At 44.9% G+C, this 25518-nt stretch overlaps 1 protein-coding gene across 1 annotated transcript in view; it reads left to right on the forward strand.

Moving 5' to 3' along the window:
- CLSTN1 (calsyntenin 1) overlaps positions 1 to 25518 on the forward strand; it is a 151473-nt gene that overhangs the window by 21078 nt on the left and 104877 nt on the right. The window contains 1 exon segment of the mRNA XM_061566011.1: positions 24287 to 24409. Coding sequence (XP_061421995.1) covers positions 24287 to 24409 — 123 coding nt within the window.

The raw sequence follows: 25518 nt of genomic DNA on the forward strand, positions 1-25518 counted from the left end.
TTTAGTATATATAAATAGCAAATTATATTGCATATGCAATGAGATTTATTGACCCTATTGGCTGAAATTTCGTTGATGTTTTGAAATATAATGATAGCCTAATGGAATTGTCGTGTCCTGATTCTTTTTGTATTTTTGGCACCTTGTGTTGCTGAGCAGTGGGGGCTTGCCCAAACCGCGACACGAATTCTCTGGACCTTTGTGATTTGAAGTCTGGGGGGGGGGTGGGTGGACAGTGACAAATTAGCATTGTGCCCTCGACAGAAATGCATTTTCGCCAGGGCCTTAGCTATAGACCAAACCCACAGCGTGCATGGTGATCTGATGCAGGTTTTCCAATTTGCCTGCACCAGATTTGGCCGATAAAGGTAATTGAACACTGGCTTGCTTGCCAAAGGAATTAGCATTTATTTCATTAGCAGCACCTGGCATGAGAAATTTAGAAAACTCTGGAGTTGGAGAATGGTGCCTTGTGGATTTCTCAATATTTACCGGTATTGGTATGTGTGCAATGAAAACAAATTATATATTTTTTCATCAGGAAAGCGTCTAATGGCTTTATCTTTATAACGAATATAAAATGCGTTGGGGGGTGGCGGGGGATGCATCTTGTATCAGTATTGCTCATCTCCGACCGTTACAAAAGGCACTTGCTGGAGAGGATGATCGTTCTTAGCGGTCGACCAAATAAAGTGGTTTATTCGGTTCTGAGGGTAACACTACATTGATGGGTTAAAGCGAGAATTTTTTTTTTATCCGATAGTGATGCCACTCTGTAATCGATGCAAAGCGGTGCAATCGTTTGAAACGCAAAAGGCGATGTGAGGAACAGTGATAGTTTTGATTTAATGTCTAAATATGACTGCCTTTTTTTGTCTTCATCGATATTTAAATAGCTCGCACATCAGTCAAGCCGTCTGGCTTTAATGCGATTCACAGATGGTATTTACGTCACCTTACCTTCAAATGTGGTATTTGATGTGGCTCGTGATTAATGTTTAAAGAGAGCCCATATAAGGCAAAAGGACGATATTGCCGTGAATACAAACTCGGCGTGTGTTTGTTTTTTAATATTATGCATTAAATCGATTGCCAAAAAAATGCTGCATCGTTTTAATAAACGGATTGCAACATTAGAAGTGAGTAAAAAAACGACAGTGCGATACAGCGTGTACGTGAAGTAGTAAGAATAAACACAATCAATATCGTTTTCCCACCGAGTGCAGTTTATTTCCCTCTGAACACTGCACCATTGTAAAATGTAATGTTATTTAAAGTGAATAAGTTGGCAATGAATGTTGCTGCCTTGAGTATTTTCTCTCCCACGATTTGTAGTTGTACTGCGTAAGCAAACCTTTGATTATTTTTTAAACTATTTTAATGTATTTCTTTCCCACAATTTAGAAAAAATACACAAAGTTCTTCTTTAACTAAAAATAAATCTCCAAGCACCATTTATCTCGCGGTTTTATTTGTTCCCACTCACAAATGGTGGTCCTTTCAGCCATAACCGAGGGAATTTATTTGGAACTGTGCGGTTATTTCATTCTGAGTCTTCAAATAGTGAGTGTAAAAAAACTTAAACCTTCAAAAGAAGCGTACAAATGATGCATTGCAGTTTTCAAATACAGCTTTCAAATTCCGCCATCCCGGTCTTTCAAGTTAGACTGACTGCTCTTGATGGCCGGTTGTAAAGGCAAATAATTGTCCAACTTTTTTGCCTTTTAACGTGTCCTTTAAAGCACGTGGGCATACTCGTGTACAAGTAACCCCCACAGGCTTGCTAAGCAGCAGTTGTGCAGAAAAACCTGCTACATGGCACATTTTTCACCAAGTGTGTTACTTTACAACTATGTTTCACTCATTCGCTGTCAAATTTGACCCCAAAGGGTCGCAACAAAATCATTGTAATTTGCGGTATGCCTCGACTTAAAAAAAAAACATTTTTTGATCTCGGAAACATTGATTGTCAGTTTAGAGTTCAAAGGGCCTCTAATTACACTGGTCAACCAAAAAAAGTTTTTTTCTGGCCTGGACTTTTGCAGCTGTTTTAGACTAATTTCAGGGTGCTGATTCCAAACCTGATCTCAGATTTGCTCTATCACATCTCACTTTTATGCTATCGGCATACCCCATTTTCATTGATTTTACCCGAAATTAACTCCGTCACTTATAATTGCAAGTTGTTGCGAGTCGGTGACTGCTTTAGTGTTAAACTATGGTGCTGTATTTTTAGGATAGTGTGTTTATAATATCATTTTATGTAGATATCCACATTTATTTAATATTATTCTTCTGCAGTTTTTATTGAAAATGCAATATTTGATATCTCAAAAGCCTGATGTGATAGACAAAAACTGATGCCAGATTTGGAATCGGCACCCCAAAATTACCTTAAAAACCGCTGGAATACCTTATGCCAGAAAAAGTGTGTTGACCAGTGTAATCTTCTGGTCGTGACTGACTGCTTAGTCCTGCACACCTGTAACCCAGCAACTTGGAGGCAGGGATTGGCAGATCACACTGCAGTAATGGTGATCGAGACACTTCACACATGCACCTAGCCTGGCACGAGCGCTCTGGTGATGTCAGCATCACTTGGTGGTGAACGGCGGCTGCTGTGGTCGAGACCCCCACAAAGTAGGGCAGCGAGGTTCCTGCAGTAAGTAGTACAGCAAGTAGGTTTGTGGCATGTTGGAACGGGTTTTGTTTTTTCCCCATGCACGCATGGTCTGCTTGCCTCTGGCTACCGCAACATGAAATAGGAATGGTGCATACTTTCATCAACGTGTTGTCACCGGGACATGAGAAGCCACCTTTTTTTTTCATCACCTGTAAGTTAATTAACTTTCTATTTTCTTCTCCACTAAGGTTTTGCTTCTCGAGATGTCCGTCTCTCATACTTTCTAAAGACGACGTCGGATTCCCCACACGTACTAATCCGGTTACCATCTGTAGCATGTACGAAGTAAAATTAAATTCTAAAGAAACATTTCCGAGATTTGCTTTTATATGTTTCAACCGAAATGTCTGCAACACCCCATTGGCGTCAACTCCACTGGTCAATCTTGCAAATTCAACTATCCTGGTCTCTTGAGACGATCCTGAGATTCTTCTCAACCTGCTTTAAAAAAACAAGCATGATACTAAAAATCGATTTAAAGCTTTCGTCACTGCAGGGATTCATCTTCTTGGTTCTTTCGGTAAAGTCACGTAGAAGGGAAATAATAAAATAATAAAAATAAAACATAATAAAATAATTATCGCGACGTTTCGTCCACAACGCAAGCAGCCGTCCTCAGGTGAAGAACAGGTCTGTCGGAAAGACAGCGTCTGAATGAAACACCACCAGGCTTGGCAGCGTATATTTAAGCTGCTGGGTTGGAGGGGGAAGAGCGCCTTGACAAAATAATTTGCATATCAAGAGGAATTTAGCATATTTATGGGAATTGCAGATATGGGATTAGTCATTACTTGTGGAATGCGTAGGAGGTGGGGGGGGTTCCATTATTATTTCCCTTCTACGTGACTTTACCGACAGAACCAAGAACAAGCGTGAGACTCTGTGACCATTTCTTAACTTGTCGCTCTTCGAGCTTCTTGAGGAATTGCTCTCATGCATGCGGAGCGAAACGTCAGATATCGTGCCAAGTGACGCACGGCACAACTCGCACACAGTACAACCGCAAAAAAAGTCTCCGCAGAAGTAACGTGAGATTTTTTTCTTTTCAACTATAAAAAAAAATAGGCCGTAGATATAATTAGAGGTCAAATTTCATAATTGGGTTTACAAAAGATGTGTCGTGTTTTTATTCGCACTCTAAACCTGTACGCACACGCTCCTCAAGCTGCTGCTGTTGGGTTCTGGATTACAAAAAACTTTCACAATCCGCCGAGACAACCTCACGATTTGCTTGATACAGAATACCGTTTTCGAGAGGCGATGAGATGGAGCGATAGAATCATTTTGTGTGCAGGTGCTGGGTGGATTACCGCAGTGCAGGATTGTGGGAGGTGGCTGTGGCTTAAAGGAGGCCATCATCCAGCAGTGGACTGACCACGGCTGCTGATGACCATGACGTTACCGTGACATATCGCTCTCCTATGAGTGTGAAAGGAGGCAATGAGCTTCGGTGACCTTGAATCCCTGCAACAATCCCACTGCTTCAAAATCCTGTGGCACACCATATCCATCGAACGAAACGGAAACCAGTTGAACTTTCACGCGAGCCGTCATTCGACACCCTTGGGAATTCTGCGCGTCCCAAAAATCCACCGTCCGCATTTTTTGCTCCCGAGATGTGCGGCACCGGTGGAGTGTTTTTTTTGTTGTAAAAATGGCTCGTTTGAAAGGTCGTTCTTCAAAAGGCAAAAAAAAACAAAATGACATTTGCGTTTCACGTTCTAAGTTTGTTTTCACTCGCTATTCTAGTGATTTTATCGATTTGTGGGGGTGAGCTAAGTCGGAGTGTTGCGTTGGCCTAGAACACATTCCTGCGGAGGGAGCTGGTAGGAACGTTGGGTTGCTCGGTCAATGGCCAGGGTCAACGGCGGCGTGGTGTATTCCGCAAATATGCCCGACTGAGAGCGGGCACAAGCCGGCGTGAGTAGGTTAAACGTTGAGTTTTATAAGGGCACCACGGGGTGACCAGCCCCTCCCTGCACGACGGACGGACACAATAATCCTCTGTGGGCTGGTGTAACCAGGAGGTTCTTACCAGTATTAGCCCTACATTTGTTTGTTGGTTATTTATTTGACATAGATCCTTGGCGACCACCCCCCCCCCTCTTTATCAACCAGCGTGGTGAACCCTGGTCAAACAAACTCCCGTGGCCGACAACGCAGGACTTCATCCAGCAGTTGCAGTCCCTCGACCCGTCGCGTTTCTTTTGCTCGTCACTCTTGGTTCAGCAGAGGGTCCCGAGTGCCATCTCTCAGTGGCTGCCACTGCTCGTCGCAAGCAGACCAAGCAAAAGTATCGAGCCCCAAATAGCCCATGGTCTCCCTCGAAACCTTGAGTAATATAGGGGAACATCAATTATCGGCTCAAAGTCGTATCCTAATAAAAATAACACGCTTATTAACATAACAAGGCAATGTCCATCTCATCTCGGTCGTGTCTGCATCTCTCTACTGTCACGTCACGTGCATGTGTCTCGATTGTGACGTGTCTCTCGCTGCACCTGGATCTCTGCTGTCTTATCGCGAGGAGTGTGTGGGGCTAGCAAGCGTAACTCCGTGCGTTTGTGCGTCGTTTACGAGAAACGCATTGCTGGAGAGTGTGGCAAATGTCTTTCGTCTGTGACATCATACGAAACGTCTTAAGGGCTTTTTCTTCTTCTTCTTCTGTTATTTGCCTCTCCCAGGAAATGTGGTCAGCGAGTGGCTGTTGAACGACGTCACGCTTTTGATCCACGCGAAACTGCTGCTAGGCAGCCCCGGGTGTTGACTCATGCCAACAGAGAAGGGTGACGACTCTTTGCCTTGACCTCCGTTGATTTTTCATGCAGTTAACCGTATCGCCCTACTGCTACTGCTTCTGCCTTGGAACAACTTTGTTGTAACACGTCGCCAGCCTTTGTACTCTGTGTCAAGTTGGGGGGGGGGGAATTAAAACTTAAGTAAAGCTACAAAACAAACATGAAAGTTCAGTCCTCATAAAGGTTTTTTTGGGTTAGATCACGTAAATATAATTGTGTCGATAACCCACCGGCGCAGCGACTTGCTAAGGCTTGCCACGTGAACAAAAACGTGGCAATTCGCGACTACTTCAGCACATAGTAAATCCTTAAATATTTACACTTCAATATGAGTTTTCGCTGGCTGCAATCACCAGCGAAACGTCGTACTCGATTGTAAATGTTGTGGGTTTTACTCACCATCGCACCCGATGTGCTGAAGCAATTGCTAAATTGGCACGTTTTTGTTCACGTCACACACTTTACTAATTGGCTGTGTCGGATGGCGGTGGGTTCAATGACACGGCTATACTTACGCAATCTACACAAAAAAACTATTATTACGAATCATATTTGTCTTGAAAACCTACGTGTGTTTTGAAATGTTTAAAGTCTGTTGGGCTTGATGTGGTGCTGCCCAGAATGCATCTCAACCTCGTCCTGAGTGCCTTCTGTGGTGTGGGTGCCACGATCCAGTTTAGCCAACTCGGGTCTCGAAGACTATCAAGATTGTTGACCACGTGCCTACAACACGTGGTGGTGGTGATGGTGGTGGTGATGGTGGTGGTGGTGATGCGTCCAAATATGGGCCAGGCTCAGTCCTCCTTTGCTTCCGAGAGATTGAGTCCATTCGATTTAGTTCACACGGTGTTGTGTTGCTTTTTTTTTACAAATAATATCGCACGTTAACACAGTCAACGTTCATTGTCGCACAATGTCCAGGTACGTGTGCTGTATTTGTTTTACTTTGTGGTGCTTTGGCAATCTCATTTCTCGAATGGACCCCCCCCCCCCTGCTTGCCTGGTTCCTAAGAAAAGTATATCAGCGTAAAATTGACCTTTCTGATCCATTTGAAATAGATGAATCATCTGACTCCTGACCGTACCGTGTAGTATTTCAACTGAAGGTTTATGAAGCTGTAAAAACAAAACAAAAAGATGATTTCAACGCTTAAAATTCAGTGCACAAACACAGTTGCGGTAAGAAATATATACAAACTGTGTGTATATATACACACACACAATCTATATTTACACAATCCCAATAGCAAGAAAACAATAACATTATTTTTAGAGTAGTTGATTGACAATGATTTGGTTCTCACTTTTCATATTTCTAGATTTAGTATGGTCCGAGAGAGTTGGGCAGAGGGGGGTAGTGTGTGTGTGTGCACGTGTGTGTGTGCACATGTGTGTGTGTGCACATATGTGTTTTAGGTGTGAAGCGATGGCGTAATTTGTGATAGCGTGATGAGTTATGAACCCGGCCATCCGAGTTCAAATCCCTGGCACGGCTGATTATATGAACCGGTTCTGGGCCTACCCTAGGTTAACTCGGCCTTAAACGAGAGTCTGTTGTGGTGTGTAAAAATCAGCGCTGGGGAGACAAAGGTGACTTGGTGTCCATGGTACTGACCACACCATTGCGTTGTGTGCAGTACTGGCCTTCATATGTCCTTGGCTAACAGCTCTTGCCCCCTACAGCCCGTATGTCTATACGGGGGATCTTTGGCATTGTTTGTACGTATGTATATGCGTGTGAGAAAATGAGCCTCTGTGTGCGTATGGATGTGTGTGTTGCCCTCCGTGTGTATGGGAAGCCTTTGTAATGAGTACAAAGCGAGGAACACAGACGGATGGGTCTAAGAAAGCTCTCCATTCATTTATGGCTAACCCCGCCATTTATGCAGAGAGACGCTTTCTCGCCTATTTGCCTCGCCTTGTGTGCTGCCTCTTGATTTAATGCATCGGTTTAAAACAAATGTTTTGGATGGGTTTGGTGGTATATGTAAAAACTATTTTTTGTATACCGCGGTATATGTGGGTATGCGCATGCGTCGTGGCCATTCGTGTATTGTGAATAATGCGTTTTGCGTTGTGTCGTTATTACTCGTGCAACTTGTTTTTCCAGGACACACTAACTTTTGAATTTATGAAGCTCATCGGACCGTGAATGGTGTTGCGCTCGCGTTTGTTATGCATTTCAGTATATGAGTTCATCCCGTTTTATAGATGCTCCACTAAAATAAACCGCGACACGTTAAAGAGAAAGACATGTTTTGATGTCAAAGTCTCTGCACGTTGCCCACCAATGCCCATTGCACTTGTTAAATATTTTACGAATCCCTTCTGTAAGATACGGAGCCGTTGGTTTTTCACAATATTGAGAGGAAGGTTAAGACGGCCATTAGCAATAATTTATGCTCTGTATATAGGACTATAAATGGATCATCATGTCTAGTATAACAGGATCTGAAGCATACTCTTTGGTTCTTTCGGTAAAGTCACGTAGGTAAAAAAGTAATGAAGTTTAAAAATAAAATACAAATAAAATAAATAAAATCACGACGTTTAGGGCGCAACACAAGCGCTGGTCATCAGGTGGGACCACCACAGCCAGAAACAACCCATTCCAGCTGTTGCTTACATTCCAGCAGTTAAAATAATAAAAATAAAACATACTAAACTAATTCTCACGACGTTTCGGCCACAACGCAAGCAAGCCGTCCTCAGGTGAAGAACAGGTCTGTCGGGAAGACAGCGTCTGAATGCTTGCGTTGTGGCCGAAACGTCGTGAGAATTGTATTTTATTATGTTTTATTTTTATTATTTTATTATTTGCCTTCTACGTGACTTTACCGAAAGAACCAAGAAGAAGAATCCCTGCAGTCACGAAAGCTTTAAATCGAAATTCCAGCAGTTGCTTCTGGCTGTGGTGGTCCCACCTGATGACGATCGCTTGTGTTGTGCCCGAAACGTCGTGATTTAATTTATTTTATTTTATTTGTATTTTTTCACTTTTATAATTTTTTACCTACGTGACTTTACCGAAAGAACCAAAGAGTATGGATCCTTCCAGTCACGAAAACTTCAAATCTAGAAGGATCTGAAGCAAACCTGTTGACAGCTCAACGACGAAGTGCCTTCTCAGGTGTAAATTTATAGCGGCCAAATACTCTAAATGCATGTTGATTCTAAACGTGGAGGGGAAAAACCAGAGGACCCAGAGAAAAATCCACACAACCACGGGGAGAACATGCAAACTACAAATATGCAGGCGTTAGGGTTGGTATCGAACCGACAATCTCCTGTATTCTAGATTTGAAGCTTTCGTGACTGCAAGGATTCATATTCTTAGGTTTTTCCCGGTAAAGTCACGTAGGTAAAAAATTCAAATTAAATTAATAAAAGTAAAATAATAATAAAATAAAAATAAAAATCACGACGTTTCGGAGGCAACACAAGCTTCCGTCTTCAAATGATAGATTACAAGAGATACCACTCCGTATATATAATGGTTGTATATATACGGAGTGGTATCTCTTGTAATCTCTCACTTACTTGATACAGCTGTCGTGCTGTGACGGTTCCACCTGAAGACGGAAGCTTTTGTTGCCTCCGAAACGTCGTGATTTTAATTTTAATTGTATTTTATTTTACTTTTATTAATTTTAATTTAATCTCCTGTATACCAGGCGAGGCAGATAACATCTCGCCACCTAGGGAGCCCTGCCATGTTCAAAGTGTCTTATACGTTTTTGGTGTTGAATAAAGTGGCTTGCATTGTAATGATTGAATTAATGAAACCCTTGTAGTTGGAACAAGATAAACTAATTTAAGACACTATTTTCTATCATTAGTTTCACTTGCTGTGGTGCATGCACAGGAATCGTGCTTTGCGGATGGCACAAATTAATGAGACGAAATGGCAAAGCTGCACCGACACCCCAAGACCTGCGTTCGGTTTAAGTACAATCACAGAAGCATTGTTCGGTGACATTACAATTAACCTCATGATTGAAATGCATTGCGAAATGACTCGATGACAATTGTAATCTGCTCCAGGTCCTGATTGCACGTAGAAAAAAACCTCAATATTCATTGATGACCTGAACAAGAGTTGTTTGTCCGCTTTATTTATTTGCACGAGCCTTTAGCCAAATGGCCCTGGAATGCACCCACTCTCATGAGCACTCGGAAGCAAAAGGGGGGGGGGGTCCTGGTGAGCACTTGGATTGGTGACCAACCACAATCACTTTGGTTTTGCCAGGTGTTGTAGGCGTGGGACATCGAGGTGTGGCCAGTGGATGCCATTGCTGCATGTCCCCCCCTCACTCGCTAGCATGTGGATTTTTCTCCAAACATCCCAGATTTTTTCTTGTTTTCCAGACACACGGATGACATTGGTCAAACGTCCCAATGCCGGGCCATGCTGAAATTTAAGTCTTTGTCTCAAACGTGGCTTCCCTGGGTAAATAAATGGAATCGTAATGATGCGCGAGTCTTGACTCCCGCGCGAACGTCGGCTCGAGAAGATTGGTTACCGCGTCACCCCAAACATCATCGCTCAATTCACACAGGAGCTGCATCGCCGAGTGCGTCTCCCGCGTGACCGTATTAAGGGGGATTTGCTTCCTAGCTACGTGTCCTGGAAATATTGCGGATACTCTACACAATGGCGACTCCTGACTCCAGAAATTAGATTAGTGATTTAGCACTGTGGACGTTTAACAATGCACACATCGTGCCTGAACTGTAATCTCATCACCCAGCCTCTGGTCAAACTTGCCGAAATTCTCCCAATCCCATCGGATCATGAAAGTCGAGTGGATCTGAGCCTTGGGCGGGTGACCGCCAGGGCTTGCCAGGTTATTGTAAGCTTGCCTGCGATTGGTCGGTTGGGTGACCTCGGACAAAAAAAAATATTCCATGAGAAACGAAGTCCTGTTTTTTTTATTGTATACACACACGCACGTCGCCGCATGCGCATATAAAAATACGACCGCAAAATAAACCATCTTGGTTTCGTCCTCCCTTGGACCCTTTCGACGCAAATCATCAAGCTGCCGTTTCATCAGCGGCCTCGGAGTGTCCTCAGTTTTGTTCTTGTTAAGCACTGGGCAAAGAGAGGACGTTGTCCCGCAAGTGATAACAAACCTTGGTCTCGGGGAAGGCAGATAAACGATGAGCACAGCCTCTCTCTATCTCCTATCGCATTATCTGTATCTCAAAGCCCTTGTCTCTTGACTGTATCTCCAAGCAGCAGCATTGAGATTAACACGTTGGGACAATCGTTAACCACAGCATTCTGTGTGGGGGAGCGGTAGTGTAGCGGTTAGCGCGCTGCGCTATGAACCCGGTGACCCGAGTTCGATTCCCGCTCACCGCCAACACCAGCGACGATTATCTGAACTGGTCAATGGGCATCCCCTAGGTCGACTCTGCCTCAAATTAATACCTGGTGCGGTGTGTACACATCGCTGCTGGGGGGCCAAAGGCGGCCTGGCGTGGTGTTGGACACCCACCCGCTCATGCGCCGTGGCGGCCTTCATAGGTGCTCGCTAACAGCACTTGCCCCAACAGTCTGTTACAGGCTGCATGGGGAATCTTTGTCTTTATAAAACACTAAGAGCTTGACCATTGCATTCTCTGCCTTATATATTTCTGCGAGAGTGGGTTTTACAATTTTGGGAGTTTGAAGATAATATTCATCTGATGCCGTTCGCTTATTACTTCCCGCAGTAGGTTTTTTTTCTCCCTGATGTAGCCACAGAGAAAACGATTAAGGCCCGGGCCGCTCCTTTGCGTCTTGTATAAAATTTTAATACATTTTAAAGAATGTTTAGCGCCACTGTGAGGGCACTGTGGAGACCCGTCAAGCAGTGTGGCCAAATGAAAAACTGTACGTTAGAATTTCGATTTAAAGCTTTCGTGACTGCAGGGATTCATCTTCTTGGTTCTTTCGGTAAAGTCACGTAGAAGGGAAGTAATAAAATAATAAAAATTAAACATAATAAAATAATTCTCACGACGTTTCGGCCACAACGCAAGCAGCCGTCCTCAGGTGAAGAACAGGTCTGTCTCTATTTAAGCTGGGAGGGAGGAGTGCTAGTCGCATTCCTGCATTTCCCATAAATATGCTAAATTCCTCTTCATATGCAAATTATTTTGTCAAGGCGCTCTTCCTCCTCCCTCCCAGCTTAAATAGACGCTCCAAACCTAGGACGTGTCATTCAGACTCTGTCTTATCGACAGACATGTTCTTCACCTGAGGACGGCTGCTTGCGTTGTGGCCGAAACGTCGTGAGAATTATTTTATTATGTTTTATTTTTATTATTTTATTATTTCCCTTCTACGTGACTTTACCGAAAGAACCAAGAAGATGTACGTTAGAAATTTGACGAGACATGCGCAAGCATGTGCGTGCGTGTGCCTGTCTGTCTGTTGTCATGTACATCTGTCAACATTCCCATCTCTCTGTCTCGCTCTCTCTTTCTTCCCGTTGTCCTTATGTAACCGTTTCACCATTTGGTCTTTGGAGATGCATTGACTTTATATAGGTGACTACTACTATACAACCACATGTATATAGGCATTCTGAAGCATTTGCTTTTGGTGTCGTGGGGGGATGGGTGGGTGGGGTGGGGGCGTGGGTGGGTGGGTGGGGTGCGAGGGCTAAATTATAAACCTTTTTTGCTGTACTGCTTTATATGAGTCACCTCATCGTGAAAGTCAGTGTCAGATGAACACAATTATCTCAATATCATGCTGAGGTTAGGAGTGCGTGGCGAAACACCTGGCATGAAAACTTAATCAAGTCCTGACTTTAACATGTGCGGAGTTTTTTTTTATCTCTCGGCATTTTAATGTGTCTGCCGCCTCCTGGCAAGAGACATTTACATGATTGGACATATGCCAGTAAATGCTGCTCCATCTTGGCGTCGAGAATGGCAAGGCGTGAATGGCCTGTCGATTTTGGCCTGTCCATCACCGGCATTTCCCCGCTTTTACAGAAAGCACGCTTGACTGAGCCTTAATTGTTGTATCATGCACTCTTATTTAACCCTCCATTTCTTCTACTCATCATCATACTACTCCACCCGTCAACAAATGACCTCCTTTGATCTCAAACTACTTCTAAAAAAGAGCTGTACATTTTTTGCAACAAAAAACCTCACCGGTTTGTACTCTTAAGCCATTGACGTGGTCCCCATGGGTTTTGGCAAAGTTCAATGTGAAAGCGTGTGGCCCACGTGTGCGCACTGCATGTAGCTTGGCATAGGTGAAGGTGGTGAGGCCCTGCAAAATCTCTTGTTTGCTCGCACCACCGCTGGCAGAATGGCCTCCACTAGGTGCTCCGTTAAAGCCCCACTCGAGGGTGTTTTGGCCTACTTCACATTGGCCGGATGTCTGGGAAGAGGAAGGGATTTATATTCTTAGGTTTTTTCGGTAAAGTCACGTAGGTGCTTTTATAAATTTTTTACCTACGTGACTTTACCGAAAGAACCTAAGAATATCAATCCTTGCAGTCACGAAAGCTTCAAATCTAGGAAGGGATTTACCCACACTTTAGCCCACCACGCTCGACCTGACATTCGTCAAGACACGACGATAATGCAACTTTCAACGAGCACAGACTTTGCTTGCTGTCAAAGAGAGAGGGAACGCCTCGGAGGCACGAGACGGCGCACACGAGCGGGAAGGCTTAGTAGCCAGGCGGTGAGCTACCTATTGGCCAGGCTCTGCAGCCCTCTATATGTTAAGATGTTTTCAGCCAATTAGCGAGTGATACGTGTGGTTTACCCATTTATATTGCCCGGTGGACAAACTTGTTTTACCATCTCCACTGCTACGCTAGGAGATGGGATCTAAGCAGCGACCTCTGGATTGTAGCTCCTGTATGCTCGCCGTTACACCACGGGCTGTTATGTCACACTGCAGTGGCATATAAATGTGCAGGGGTTAGCAGCCCGCCGGGGTCAGATTCACGTGCGCTTTGAGATTTTTGTTGTTGTTGTGACGCACAGCCGCCCCCGCCGCCCCGATCGCTCTACACGAGAATAAATTCCACGTAATTATTTTTAATATACTGCATGCGCTGTAATCGGAGCAGATAATGGGGAAAGTAAATGTTGCTTTTCCAATTATTTTGTCTGACAAGAAGAAATAGGGCAGTGATCGCAGGCCCACGTTTGTTCTCCGGTTTGATTCAATTTTACAAAGAGGCGATGACTCACAATGGATTTGCGCATCTTGCAATTTTTTTTGTCCCTACAAAAAGCACTGCCCCGCACTGAACAAGGACACAAAAATCAATGTTTATAATTGAAAATTCAGTGTTGATCTATGGTCTTAAGAAATAACACTTGTGAACATATACTGCTATCTACCCTAATGTATCTGTAAACCAGCAATATTCTGTCGTGGCACTTGCGATTTAGCAGATAATTCAAGTTGTTACGGGTGCCCGTGTCGGCACACACGATACAGCCGTTGGCTCTGAATTAATGGTTTTCAAGTTATACGATTTAGACTCCAGCTCCGTGATAATAGTGAACTATATTAAGCCCAAATAAACACCCACCGCTAAATTGTGGCCAAATTAATTTAACCGTTTGGTTATTCCTGTACCGCATTACTCTAAAGAGTTTCACTTTAATGGCATAGTATTTAACCACATTTACAATTGCACAAAATATGCCTTCTAACAATTTTTTTTATTGTTATATGGGTTAATGGTATAGCCCTGCAATTCCTCGCTTACACCACTGATGGCACAAAGCGCTTCCACTCGAGGGAGCTCTATAGAGGCCCTCTAGAACATATTTTGGCCTACTCTTCCAGGCTGGCCAGGCATATAGGAAGATGTGGGAGCGGCCACACTTCACCTCACCACGTGTGAACTGCCAATAGACTCACTGGGACGTACTCATTTCTACTGCTGGGTGTCTGTCTACTTATATGTCTGTCTATATGTTTCTGGTTCTGTGCTTTATCTCTCTCTCAAATTTAGCATTCTCAGGAAGAATGTAATCAACCAGGTAGGGTGTTGACTGTTATGTTATCCGACTCTCTGTTGTATTACATTCCATTTCTAAATATACTAGATTTGTGTTTCTATTTAATTTATACCTGATGATGATTGCTTGTGTTGCAATCGAAACGTCGTATGCTAGTATTTAATTTATTATTTTATATTTATACGTGACTTTACCGAAAGAACAAAAGAGTAGAGGCTGTGATATTTAAGAAACCTGCCCTTTGTTCCAACTGCCTCGCCAGGAGATTGATCCAGTGATGTTTGCATTGCAAGCGCAGTAGTGCAATCACTGTCACACAACAGCAGCAGCAGCAGCATCCGGTACCATGTGCATAATTATTAATCTGTACGGTTTTCGCTCGTTCACGAACTTGCTATCCGCGATTTTGGCTTTCCGTAAATCGCATCTGGAACGCTGTACGACTGCATCGAGAGAGAGAAAGTGATGACAGAGAAAGTGATGTGCATCGTCATCATTATTTAAGGCAAGGCAATTTCCAAACTATTTCATAGTTTAATATTAATTAACTTTATTTTTATTGTAACCAATTTTTCTTTTGTGGTGTCATCATTTTCATCTAATTAAGTGCTTATGTATTTATGTAAGGTGATTTAATTAAAAAGGTTTTCGTGGGCCAATATAATTTTCCATGAAATGTGGTATTCACAGGAATCTCCGGAACGCATACCCCTCGCGGACATCGAGGGAATATTGTTGTATGCACCTTGTGTTTTTTTTACTGCCTTGAGAGAATACGCTGAAAATACATGGGCGTCGAACACTGTACAGTAATGCGATTTTCGCATGCATGTATGCATGTTGAACTTCCTTTCTCGCCGTGCTTGGCCAACCATCGCTGCCGTGCCCGCGAAAGTCTCATAGGTTTGCAGCGTAAGCCCGTTGATGTGCGTGTGTCCCAGTGCCTGTTGAATAGAAAGAGTGAACCGAGAGCATCAGCACTGTTTACACTCGCTGGCCTAACTTAGTATTGCTGTGAGTCACGGGGGGGTAGGCGGCATGGCAGCTCTTGCGATTCTCAAACGGAGTAAGTGATAGGCACCTAATACGGTGGGTAGCTGAGTGGTAATAAGGAATGTTGACTTGGATATTTGTTCAATTACTCTCTAACAATATTTATAGAGTAATCAATCCACTGCCGAGTTGAAGATCTTCCGACACAGTTTCGGTTGTGGCGGAGGTGTTTGACCATACTTTACCACACCGGTCAGCCGGTTGGTGAATGGGGGGGGGCGGCTGGGCACCGATTGAGACGTTACTCAGCGCTGAATTTAGCTGCGGTTGGGAAGCAAACCCAAGTCACTGGGTTCGCGGGGCACTGCGTTGACTGCTGAGCCATCATGCCTCTTACTTAGTTAATATAGTAGTTGTAGTTTCATTGTAACGATTTCACCAACCTATGTCTTGTACAAGGACACAACTAAGTGCACGGGTGTGTGTGTGTATATATAGTTGTAAAGTAATATATAAAGTTTAAAAGTCGCCTGACTCTGGTTGGGCGAGACAGTTTAAGCCTCGCTCTCGCAAAAAAAAAACTAAATTTAGGGGCAAGTTTGGGATGCCCGGCGTTGGTAACAGATGCCGTGCACGTGCCTGGGCCACTATTTTGACTGTGGGGCTAAACATCGCTCTCCAAAAAACGTGCGTCATTGGACACGGAAACTCCCAGAGGGGGTTAACGGGATCCATAATAATGATAAAAAAAAAATCATTGTAATAAAAAAAATAGATCATGATGAATCCAGAAATGTCTGTTTCTAATCCTGGTCTATTAACAGGCGCGGTCGGCCAAACATTTGAATGTGTGTGTGTGTGTGTGTATAATACGTGGCGTTTAAATTGCGTTTCGAAATTAAGCGCGGCGTTCCTGTAGTGCGTTTATTATTTTTAACAAAATCGCCGTTCGCGGTGAGACTTGCAATAATGCTTTCGGTTGTCGGCAGCGGTTGTCCAAATGGATAGTCTCATCCCTGTCATAGGAATGAGAAATTTCCACCACTGGCTCAGGGCTGTAAGCAGGACATGAGCGCTGCCTTGATGCTCATTTGACCAATGCGTCACGTTAACTTTTGGAGAGAATAAACACGTCTCCCCGGAAGAAAGTGAAATGCAGATTCTCTAATCGACTTTCCCCAATTGTGGAGATGACCTGCACAGATTTAGATGCATGTACACAATATGTATTACTACAGTACCACGATAAAAACACAAAAGACAAAGATCCCCGCTATAGCCTTAATAGACTGTTGGGGCAAGTGCTGTTAATGAGCACTAAATGAAGGCCTTTACTGTGGCACATTCGGGGTGGCCAGCACCACGCCCGACCGACTTTCTATCCCCAGTGGTGATGTTTGCACACAGCACCAGGTACTCATTTTAGGCTGAGTCGACCCAGGGGAGGCCCATGATTGGTTCAGATAATGATCACCGGTGTTGGCTACGAGCGGGAATCGAACTCGGGTCGCCAGGTTCATAGCACAGCGTGCTAACCGCTACACTACCGCTCCACATGATAAAAAAAAACACGTACGCACAAATAGATAAAGAAGTGGAAATCATTCCTCACGCCACATGCATAACATACAGGCGGCTAAATACAGTTTCGTGTCTGCCTAGGATTATTTAGTACTGCGGGTCACAAGTTCAATCCTGCACAGACGAGAGCTTTTCCCAAGGCACTTTAAATAATCTGCTGCCCATTCTTGTTCAGCTAATGCCTGCTGTGCATGTGTGGCAAGGCGGTGGAGAACTCGTGTTGCCACTTCACCAGTGTTATTTGTCGTTTGCGTGCGGATGTTAACGCCGCTGTTGTGCTTGCAGTCGGGCGATAAAATTCCCACGATGCAACGGTCGCCCCCCCCCCCTCCCCAACCTTTGAGTCGGCTTGCGAGCAAGATACTTGTGTAAATGACAGTAGAGTCGGCCTGCAGTGCGAATGGACTAGTGGCCACGGGAAGTAATGACCGGGGAGTCAGCTTGTAGTACCAAATGGGGACTGGTGGTTACGGGAGGTAATGACAGGGGAGTCAGCTTGCAGTGCGAATAGACTAGTGGCCTCAGGAGGTAATGACAGGGGAGTCTGCTTGCAGTACGAAGGGACTGGTGGCTACGGGAATGATCGAGAATAGGAGCATGGCCAGGTGACGGAAGAGGACGGTGGAGTCTGCCGGTAGAGCGAGCGGTCTAGCGCAGGTTTGTAGAGTCGGGTATATTGCACGTACGTGTATACTCTGCATGCGCGTACACACGACATTTTAATTGTTTGGTGAAACAATCGATTTGTGATGCTGCATTGGTATCGGTGCACAATCACACGTAACAAAGTTGCACCCAAATTCGTCTGACACTGCCCTAAAGAGTATTATGCATAAAAGGTTTTGGGCAAATAGCCCTTCATGGCAGAGAGAGAGAGGCCAATTGAAAAAGAGTTGAGAGACTGCACGAATTGCCTTTTAAGAACGTTTATTGGTTATTTTAAAACCCTTATGTCTATTGTGTCAAATTAAGGCTTACAGTATTCAGAAAACATTTACTCTGTAAAATAATACAACCTCTTATTTGATTGTCCCTAATAGAATATTTGCAAAGCAACCATTGTGTCTTCTGCTCCTCAACTCTGCCGTTTTATTGACCGGGCCCCCCTCATTGACTCTGCCGCCTCCACTTGCCAAATTGCGTTCAAAGTCCGGGACACGTCGATAGCGCATGGCATCCAATCGCTGGCACCGCCACGAGCATCCGTCTGGGCCCTTGCTGTCTGCATCGATTAGGCAAGCAAACATCACCTGGTCACCGTCTGTGCATCTTGCGATCCCTCTGTGCCTACTCCACCTGCCTGCCCTTTGACCCACATGAACATGCCCCAATCGGTGCCGCATTAGTCTCTCTCTCGAGTCTCTCGTCAAACTGACCTGAGCTTTATAGCCCTATTTCAGAAGCGACCTGGCCACAAATGATAGCTCAACGAAGTGGCTTCTCTGGTGCAAATTGATAGCAGACAGATACTTTGAACGCACATTGATTCAAAGTGAGGAGGGAAAAACCAGAGGACCCGGAGAAAATCCACACGACCACATGGAGAACCCTGAAATCTCTAAATATACGGGCGTCAGAGTCGGGATAGAACCTTCGACCTCCTGCATGCCAAGCAGGGGGAGATAACGTCTTGCTGCATGTCTTACTCCGTATAACCAGTTGTTAAACGAAGTAAAAATAGTTGTTCGTTTTAACTTTGTTCGAGCTTTGAAATTCGTCCGTCACGTTTACTAATGAGCTCTGGAATATCCGAGACCGATGGCAATGTAGCTTTTGTCGTGATCGAGCACGAGTGGAGGCAAAACAGTCGAGGGAAGGAATTGAATTTACAAAGAGAGGCACGCCCACTACCCCAACTATGTCACAACTACAACAGCCCAAAGCGCTCCCATCAAACTTAATCCGGCCCTCGTTGTTGGCATCGATCGTACAAACAAACATTACCTGGGTATATTCTCTGTGCCTCCTCCATCCGCCTGTATTTTGATCGAGACGTGGGCCCCTGAAGGGAAGCTGTCCTTGGCAGCCATACCACTGCGTGTCCGTGTCCGCTCAAAGAACAAGTATAACCCGTAAAAACAAAGTTTTTCACTTTAAATCCTTTATATGCGTGGCGGCTAGAGTCCTCTCGTCCTCTGGCTTGAGATGGCTGCCACCTATGGGTCAGATGATTGCATGGCACCATTAAGCAATTGGTAATTAAATATAATATTTTTGTCCTAAAAAGTGTAAAATTTTGGAAAAAAATTTCACGAACATTAATTGTCACGCACAACGAGTCTGTGTGCAAAATGTCAGCTCGATTGGATCACGGGAAGTGGGTTAAAAAACGACCGAACGATTTTCACGGTCGTAAGCAAGCAAGCGTGCAAGTGAACTTAATATAAAGGATTTAAAAACTATTTTTATTTTACCAGGTAAGGCCCCCTATGAGCTATATAGCTCATTTGGGCCTTACCTGGCCACAACTTATAGCTTGACGAAGTGGCCTATCATGTGCAAAATTATAGCCGCCAAATACTTGAAATGCAGAGGGAAAAACCGGAGGACCCAGAGAAAATATCACGCAACCTAACGGAGAGAGAGACATGCAGACTCCAAATATTCACGTGTTTGGGTCAGGCTCGAACCCACGACCCTCTGTATATCGGGCAAAGGTGTTAATATCGCGCCAATGGTGGTGACCAAAGTTCCCAGCATCCCTGGTGCTTTACGTTTGTAAAGTTCCTGTCCAGCCCCCCTTCAAGGGGAGGCCACTGACACCATGAACATCTGGCAGCAGTCCTCATTTGTTAGCAATCGTCATCATCTCCCATCTATTGCTGATGTTACCAGGTCATTCATCTCCATCAAATGCTACCTCCTCGGCTTCGTCAGTCCATCTATTTATAAGGTGGCACTCATTACACACGAAGTTCTTGCCACACACGAACTGCAATACCTCGCTGATCTCGTCAAGGAACATCACGTGACCTCCGGTCATCCTCACAGTGGCTTTTTTGGCTGCTGGCCATCGAACAAAGACGGTCACTGCATCCTGCACTTTCGGACGCGCCTTTGCAGTCGTCTGGAACGTTTTTCCTTCCAATATGAGGAAGCCACTGGAGCTATGCACTTTTGAATCATCTCGATTGAAAACTAATTTCTTAAGAGCTGCCTTTTGTGTTTTAGTTTGTTGCCCTTCCACCGCACCTTCGATTTGCACGGTTGGCTCCGTACAGTGCGAAAGAGTTCTACATACATGCATACATCTCCTCCGTGCTCATACTCTGCATCTGTTACCTTTCCACTTGCTTTGGCATTGCTCTTTATAGATTGCTCTTTGGTGGCATTCTTCTGATGGCTACGACGGCATGCGCAGTGTTGCGTATCTGACTGGCTGGTGAACCGGAGCAGGGGCGGATATTTGAATTTACAGAACATCTACAGAAAGTGACAGTTACACCGTACCACAAATACGGCGCTGGCTGTGGGCGGTCAGATTTGTCAGCGCTGATAATGTGATGGTCAGATACGTGAAGTTGTGATTCGACTGGGCTTCACCCACCTGAGTTTTTCATGGTGCAGAGTGGCGGATATTTGTGTTTGTTCCCCCATAGGTTTTAGATGGCCAGTTAAAACTGTCAGGTGACGTCCTGTCGTGCCTACTGACGGATTGAAGAGCGTTGACTTGATCGCCTCTAATTTGTAAACAGAAACAATTAAAACTGGTCTGTGGTGGAAAATTGATCTGTGCTAGCCAACTGTTCCAAATTTCTTGTGGACACAAATTAATTGCTATTTGCACCTTAAAGGTTGTTTATCAAATGAAGTGAGAAACGTTGATGTTGATTTTAATTAGTGGGGAGTTTTTATTTACAGAGTTGAACAGCAATTATGCATGGAATAATTACATCCTTACTGATATTTACTGATATTAATAATACATGGTATCAATAATACATGGTATTATTACATGGTACTCTTCATATTATTAATATCAAGTCATAATAAACAGTAATATATTTTAAGCTTTTTCTACAGGAAATCCTCACTAGGTCTCGGAGTACTGCATTCAAATTTTCGGTCGATTCTCTTTTAAAACATATCCACCGTGTAGCCTTCAAGCACCAATTAAAGCCGGCACAGCACACAAGGGGGTGGGTGGCCAGCACCACCACCGGCGCACATTGTCTGCTCAATGCTGATGTTTATACACCTCACCAGGTCCTCATTCAATCAAGGCTGAGTCGACATAGGGGATGCCTAGGACCAGTTAAGATAGTCGTCATTGATTTTGGCTCTGAGCGGAAATCAAACTCGGGTCACCGGGAACACAGTTCAGTGTGCTCAGCACTACACTCCCACTCCAAATTGTTATTTATACATGCATATATATACACACACACACAAGGGATAATGTCATGGGGTGTTATGGTTAACACAGAGGTCGCCAGTTCAACTTCCCAGCACAGCAGTTGTAACAATGGGGATAGTTTGTTAATTCCTTCCACCTCTGTCCACCCCAGAGTATCAATGGATACACCACTGTTCATCAATGGGCGGGTCGTGTGTGGTGGGGTAAAGCGTGGGTATTCTCACGTCTCTGAAGAGGAGCTGTCTTGACTTCCCTCTAGTGGAGGCTCTTCTGCCCGCAGTGACGCAGCCCGGCACTTGCAGGGCTGCGCCTTTCCCCAAGCAAACAAGCCCACACCTCGCTTAATAAACGCGGTGGCGGTTAATAAAAAATAAGTTGTTTAGAAAGCTGCCCCCCCCCCCTCCCGTAGAGAGCGTTCAGGTCCATTTAAAAAAAACCCATAAATTTTACGTGACAGCCCATCGAGAATGCGACGCGAAATGATTTTGCGTACAGAGAGTTGATGGAAAAATAAACGGGCGAGAACGTACCGAGCGCGTTCCCTGTGGCCCTCGCAGCAACGTCGTCACGGCCGCCTTGCGCGCTGTGCGCGCAAGCTGTCTCCCAGAAATTGACAGGTGCTGGAAATTCGCCGAACGCGTCCTGGCGCTGGCGTTATTGTGACTGGCACGAGAGCGACGGACGATCCATGCGTGTGTGAATCGCGATTGCGTGCGTGAGTGCGCGCCTTTCTAAATGAAAGCTCGAACGCGCAACCTGGATCGTGGACCGGGGCAACGCTATTAACGGCGGGTTCGCTTGCCCCCTTCATTTTTCGCCTTGGTGGGTTGGACGATTATTAAGTGCCATGATGTGTGCTCGTGGTGTAATGGTTGTTGTTGTTGTGGAAGCGGATGTTTGTTAAGCTGCCGGTTAAAATATTCGTGTGTACAGAATATCCGATTTATAAATTGGGGCGTCAAGGTGGCCATCTTATCTCCCTCGCCTGGTATCTAGAACGTCGTGGATAGGATCCCAACCCTGACACGCGCATATTTGGAACTTGCATAATCTCCCCGTGGTCGCGAGAATATTTCTCCCTCCACATTTTTAATCATTTGGTGTATTTGGCTGCTGTAAATTTCCACATGATAAGCCACCACTTGGTTGAAGCTATCATTTGTGATGGCCAGGTTCCTACCAGTAAAAGAGCTACCCAGTGGGCCTTACTTAGTAAATAATAATTTTAAAAATGTGATTTTGACTTAACTTTCGTGATTGCAGGAATTCATATTCTATGGTTCTTTCGGTAAAGTCACGTTGATAGAAAAAATAATAACAATTAAATAATAAAATAAATAAATACATTCTCCTGATGACGATTGCTTGTGTTGCGATCGAAACGTCATGATATTTTTATTATTTAGTATTTACTTTATAGTTTATTTAGGTTAAGCAGCCTTGGAACGCGGCACAAATGAATCGTTTTGCAAACGACAGGGGCCCTTATTGCAGTGACACATCAGCTAGGTTCACCTTACACAAATCCCCAAACCAGTTTTGTGGATCGATTTAACTCAACGCCCCTTCTTCAGGACGTGTCAGTTTATACATATGTGTAAAAACAAGCTAAGATATTATACAACTTGGCCACACGTAGTTCATGGAAAGAACTGCAATGATTGTCTGGAATAAAGTGGCGAGGAAACTGCGTTTTTGATGGTTTCACTCTTGTTACGGATCATCACAATAATAGCCAGAGCCGTCCTTGCAATGCCACCAGCCGTTGCACTGTTACGCTGCTGTAAAGCGCACGGCAAGCATGGCAACAAGTGGGGGTAGCAACCGCATCGGCCACGGTGACCTCTTGATCTTGAAGGGCCAACGAAATAAGCTGGCAATTTCTCAAGTCAGTGAGTGGAAACTGGAAAGAAAGTTGGGCGGTCTCAATCTATTTTCTGGTGGCACAGGTGATGGCGTCTCGAGCAGTAATCTGCCTTCATTGCCGATTTTCATCAAGCAGCAGCAGCAGCAGCTGTTTCTGCCAGCCACCAATGTGTTGCAAGACAAATTCTTTTTTCATTAACGGCTTCTATCATTTTGAGGGATAATGCTGCTGCTGTGGTCTAACGGTCAGCGCACTGGACTTGCAATCCAGAGGTGGCCTGTTCGATTCAACCTCTAGACGCGTCAGTTGAAATAATGGTTGCAAGTTTTTTTTTAATCCCCCCCCCCGACCCCACCACCTCAGTCCACCCAGCAGTGTTAATGGATACTCCCCAGCTCTTCCCAGTGTGGAAGAGGAAACCAAAATACCCTCCAGAGGGGGGGGGGGGGGGTATCTAGAGGTCCCTCTCTAGTGGAGAGGCCCGTTCCGCCAACAGTGGAGCGAGCAGGCAATTGCGGGGCTGCGCCGTTACCACCTTCATCACGGTGGCATTGCAGCAGAGTTGCGGCTCACCAGAGTAGCTCCATAATGCTGACTAATCGTAGTAATCAATACACTGTACAGGTTCCCCTCGCTTTGTGCGTGTCAGGCTTGTGCGAATTTCGCGCTGTATATGCATGTGGTTAACTTATATTTTTAACCCTAAATTCACTCCATGTGGATTTTAATTCACTCCAATGCGGCTATGCGGACAGACTTGGGACAACATTGTGTTAACGTTGTGTTCTGTGTGTGTGCACTGTGTGCACTGTGTGTGTGCACGGTGTGCACTGTATGTGTGTGTGTGTACTCAGCAGGCTGCCATCTCCTCGTCCGGTTTCGCCTTGTGCTCCATTCATTTTTTTTTGCAACACATCTACTACTGCTGCTACCACCGTGTAGAGTGAGAGAGGGGGGGCTGTAATTGCCTCCTGTGCCATCTAACGACGCTGTGTTTTGTCTTGCAGTGAACAAGCACCGGCCATGGCTGGAGGACGTCTACCATGGCGTGCTCAAGGAGACGGAGCAGATCGTCATGATGGAGCTTCCCCTCATCGCCCTCGACAAGGACGCTCCGCTGCCCTACGCCGGTGAGACCTCCAGCCCAGCACGAGATTGGGTGGGGGAGGGGGGGTTGTGGTGGGCCTAGGGTGGTAGGGGGGAAGGTGGGTGGGATGAATAAATCACAGGGGGCAAACAACACTGGAGAATCGATGCACAACCGAAGCTCTGTAATGTCTGCTTCTGCGGGCCGCTCTACGAGAGATCTGATTGGATGCTCGTTCTCGTGACGTTCTCTGCCGATGGCAAGATCTGGGGTGTGTAGGAGGGGGGGTGCAGCGGGAATAACCTACAAGCGTCATTGGCTACCATGGGCCCCCGTTGAGTCGATGTTTAGTGATTTTCTCGTGGCACGCGAGCGATCTAATATTTCCCATGGCTTAAAGTATTTTCTGGCATCTGTTGTTGTAATAATAATTGCTACCCCCCCCCCCTCTTCTCTGGGAAAATTGACACAATGAGATGTGAATGCGGTGGCATTTGGGTGAGCTCATGTTTTGCATGAGGAAAAGTAAACAGTGAACAAATTAAGCCATATGGGGAGCGTCTCTCACACGTACAAGCCGTTGCTCGTTTAAATGCGATGTCTCGGTGGACGGCGTTCAACCCTTAACTCCCCTCACGACTCCATGCATCATCATAAATTTCGATTTAAAGCTTTCGTGACTGCAGGGATTCATCTTCTTGGTTCTTTCGGTAAAGTCACGTAGAAGGGAAGTAATAAAATAATAAAAATTAAACATAATAAAATAATTATCACGGCTGCTTGCGTTGTGGCCGAAACGTCGTGAGAATTATTTTATCATGTTTTATTTTTATTATTTTATTGCATCATCATAACTTGCTTTCGCAAATCGATTTAAAGAGTCAATTGATTCATATGTTGCTCCCTTCACGGTGCTAAATTGGCATTCGTTGTCCGCTACATTTTTGTGCACACTGAAAATATTCACGTTCCTCGGAACATGAGAGCACACGCCGTCTTGCACACTTTCAGCCGTCCACGCGTTTCCTCGCTACGTGAATCGTCCAAATTCCAGATCGCGATTTGATTTGGGGAAAATCGGCCGTTGTTATTTGCTTCCCTTTACGGTACTTCCGGAATCTCCTAAGTGACCGCTCGGTTTATCTGAACCTG

This window comes from Lethenteron reissneri, chromosome 36 (genome assembly GCF_015708825.2).
Source record: "Lethenteron reissneri isolate LAM-NWPU_2019-01 chromosome 36, ASM1570882v1, whole genome shotgun sequence".
In the NCBI taxonomy this organism is placed as follows: domain Eukaryota; kingdom Metazoa; phylum Chordata; class Hyperoartia; order Petromyzontiformes; family Petromyzontidae; genus Lethenteron; species Lethenteron reissneri.